Source organism: Theobroma umbraticum, unplaced genomic scaffold (assembly GCF_002168275.2).
Source record: "Theobroma umbraticum cultivar Fairchild unplaced genomic scaffold, ASM216827v3 scaffold_228.0, whole genome shotgun sequence".
Lineage (NCBI taxonomy): Eukaryota > Viridiplantae > Streptophyta > Magnoliopsida > Malvales > Malvaceae > Theobroma > Theobroma umbraticum.
The window spans coordinates 2802665-2806191 of NW_018397274.1; the positions used below are offsets into that span (position 1 = coordinate 2802665).

General features: G+C 34.4%; 1 protein-coding gene across 1 annotated transcript; it reads left to right on the forward strand.

Moving 5' to 3' along the window:
- Positions 1-1656: 1656 nt before the first annotated feature.
- Positions 1657-2641, forward strand: LOC110427287 (uncharacterized). Its single transcript, XM_021442778.2, is given in 3 exon segments — positions 1657-1781; positions 1993-2538; positions 2541-2641. Coding segments are annotated over 3 exon segments (750 nt in total). The 5' UTR covers positions 1657-1678.
- The last annotated feature ends 886 nt before the right edge of the window (positions 2642-3527 follow it).

Sequence of the window (3527 nt, forward strand, 5' to 3'; positions counted from 1 at the left end):
AAACGGTGCGTTTATAGCACCTTTTGTCTTGATATGGCTTCAGTTCTGTTGTGTCTCGATTTCTTCCTATTTCATCTTCTTCTTCACTTGCTCCTCAGCCATTTATGAATATCCTGGACTTATTTATTCTTCATTTCTAATACTGACCCCTAAACTCCTAGTTACAACCCATGACTGGACTACCTTTTTGTTGATTGCCTTATTTTGATTCACTATGTCTTCAATTTGATAAGGAGGTCAAGCTTATTTCTAACCTTTTGTACACTGGACTTTATAACATTCGATGAATTGACTTTCTCAATCAGCTTCTTTGTAGGAACGTTTCACTTGTAATACTGATTAATGGACTATCTTTTACACATCATTCCACCTTTCTAGATTTCCTGTATTTAAGCCTATCTGACTGGTCACAACAACTGGTTCAGATTCATTCCCTAATTCCCTATTATCTTCCATTTATTATATCCAACATGTTTCAATTTCTTCAGCCTCATCCGAAAATTCAAGTCTCTACCTATAGCTAAAATTGCACCCAAGCCTTTTATTAAACACTTGACGTGCCCCCTCAAATCTTTTGTGTTTTTAATCTTAAGATTACTTAAAACATGCTCTTTTTGCACCCCATTTGTTACTCCCCATTCTCAGTTTATCGAGTGTTGTCTTATAGCCTCCAAAACTTTTCGTTCTTGTTATCCTGAACTCTTTGCAAACTTCCTCTCTATCTACCTCCACACCAACTTGAACAACCATTCCCAATGTTTGAACAAATAAGCTCCCTATTGCGAAAATTTCCCTTGTTTTTTTTTGTCTCAACCCTATCTGGCACCGCCTCACTTTCCCTATTTGACTCACATTCACACTGCACTAGTGTAGAACCATCGCCTTTGTTCTTCTGAATTTTATGTAGACTGTAGCAAAATCTTTTGCTCAATTGGAAAAGCTGAACACGTACCCCAACATACCGTACTCCATGATATCTATCAGTAAGGGTTGATAATACAAATAAACATCTATATATGTGTCCCATCATAAAGGTCATTTCAACCACTATTTGTTACTAATTTTATAATTAATGATATAAAAAAATAAAAAAATAAAAAGTTCTGATCTTGGAATCTTGAACTCAGCACTAAAAGTATTTCACGTGTGAAATGTGATATAACAATAATAAAATCCTACTTAAGAGTTCAAGCTTCAATGGAGTTCAACTTTCTGGTAAGAATCTTGACATGTCAACGCGTTCCTAGCAGAATTTTCGTCTAGTCACACAAACAATACGCAGTAGTACCAGTAGATTCCGGACTAGACCAGGCCTTTAATGGAGATTATTATTATTGGCTTTAAGACAAAACCATTCATTTACAAAGAAAAAGTATGTACGATGGAACAGTCTTTGCAGTCGACAGTAGTTTGACTTGGTCTGATTTTAGATTCTGCTTCGGTACAAAATGGCGACGACTTTGTGGCTGTCCTTTGAAGTCTTTGCAGTAAATATGGCTCTCCGGGCAAGACCTGGCCCAAGTTCCAGGACCAATATTCGACAAGACTTTACGACATGTCCTATTATATTCATTAATTAATATGCAGGAAAACGGTGCTTTAAGCTTGCCTATAAATTTAGCTCTAATAGCTTGTCCAATTTGGTGTGATAGATATAGATAATTGAGGATTTATTAATATGGCAAGTTCAACGACCATGGTGATGAGTTCTCTTCTTCTTACCTCTTTAGCTCTTCTGGGTCTTGTTGCAACTGCTGCTAAAGCAAGACCCTTACCACCAGGTAACAGAATTACATTACTCTTCAACTATATTTCTTTCATTTAGAGTAAAGAGTAAATATGATCCTAGTTTTCAACATTCATGGAACTTGGTTTTGGAAGTTGGATCAGTTCATGCAATCTTAACTCTATTTTGAGTTTGGGTTTTGCTCAAATGGTAAGTTAGAGCTTTATATCTAACAGACTTTAGCTTTTTCTCCCTTTTTTCTGCAGAAAATTCACGTAACAAATTCGTGATCATAATGATCAATAATTTTGGGAATTCAACAAAAACCGGGGAAATAACAAGGAATGATCACTGCGACCACATGACAGAATTTTCAATCGAAGGAAAGATCACTCCTAGGCGGCCATCTCCGAAATCATCACCACCAACTCACCAAGTAATGTCATATCCAGCTCCAAAGCCATCAACACCATCTCCCCAGCTAGAGCTTGTTTCGTCTTGTTCAGAGGGGATCCCATGCAGTAGTTTAATATCCTTGTCAGCTAATTTTGGAAAGATCCCAAAATCACCACCATCTCCTAATCCAGCACCATCAAAACACCAGGGAGACCTTGAGCAACCAGTACAACAAAGGTCATCTCCAGAATTTCAGCTCATCTCCATGTTTACTAATTTCGGAAAGACCCCAAAATCACCACCTTCTCCTAAGCCAGCACCATCAAAACATCAAGGGATAATCAAGCAGCCGACACAACAAAAATCACGACCAGATTTTCAGTTGATATCCACATTTACTAATCTTGGAAAGACCCCAATTCACCATCTCCTAAGCCAGCACCACCAAAAGATCAAGGCATAATCGAGCAGCCGATGCAACGACAATCACCTCCCGATTTTCATTTTGCTTCATATTGAGAAGTCGTTACATTTTTAATCAGTTTCCGTTCTGTAAAATTGTTTGTGACAATAGTTATAGTCTTCACCCACGCAAGTGAGCTTCTCTTGTATTATTGTTCAATTAATGTACCATAACATTTTTTTTGGATAATTAACATTTCATGTTAAAATAGAAATTTATTCTCAAAATATATAGCATAATTAGTATTATATTCAGTAGAAGAACTCAAACCACATAAATTAATATGCATGAAGAAAATATTACTTATTTTTGCAAATTTAATCTCAACATAATGTTAATTTATGCCTGAAAAATTATTTAACTTTTGAAAAGCTTCATAAGATCATATAACTATCTCAAGTTTTGCTTCTCAAAATCTTTCAAAAAAAAAAAAACAAAGAGCTTCTCTTCTATAAAAAAATCTCAAACCTCTGTTTTTTTTTTTGTTTTAACTATCAACTTGTCAAAACAATTTATACCCATTTTCCATTTTCTCACCAATTTTAATTTATTCCAATTTAATTATTAAACTTTTCAAATTGTATCTAATATGATCACCTTGACATTTTATGCTCAAATAAACGATGACACAGTATTCATTTAAGCGATCATGTGATTTTAAAATTTTATTAAAATTTCTTTCTCCTTTTTCTCTTCTTCCTTCTTTCCTTTTTCTCATTTTCTTCATTATTTTTGTAGATGTCCATGCTAACAAGACAAACAATGGAAAAAAAAAAACTCACAAAAGTTGAAACGAATTTAGAACAAACTGCATTAAGTGATGTGATGATTACATACTATGTCATTATTTTGTTATTTATTTTAGATGAAATCACTTACATTGATCATATTTGAAACGTTTTTAAAAAATTTAGTAACCAAATTGGGACGAATTAAAGTCTA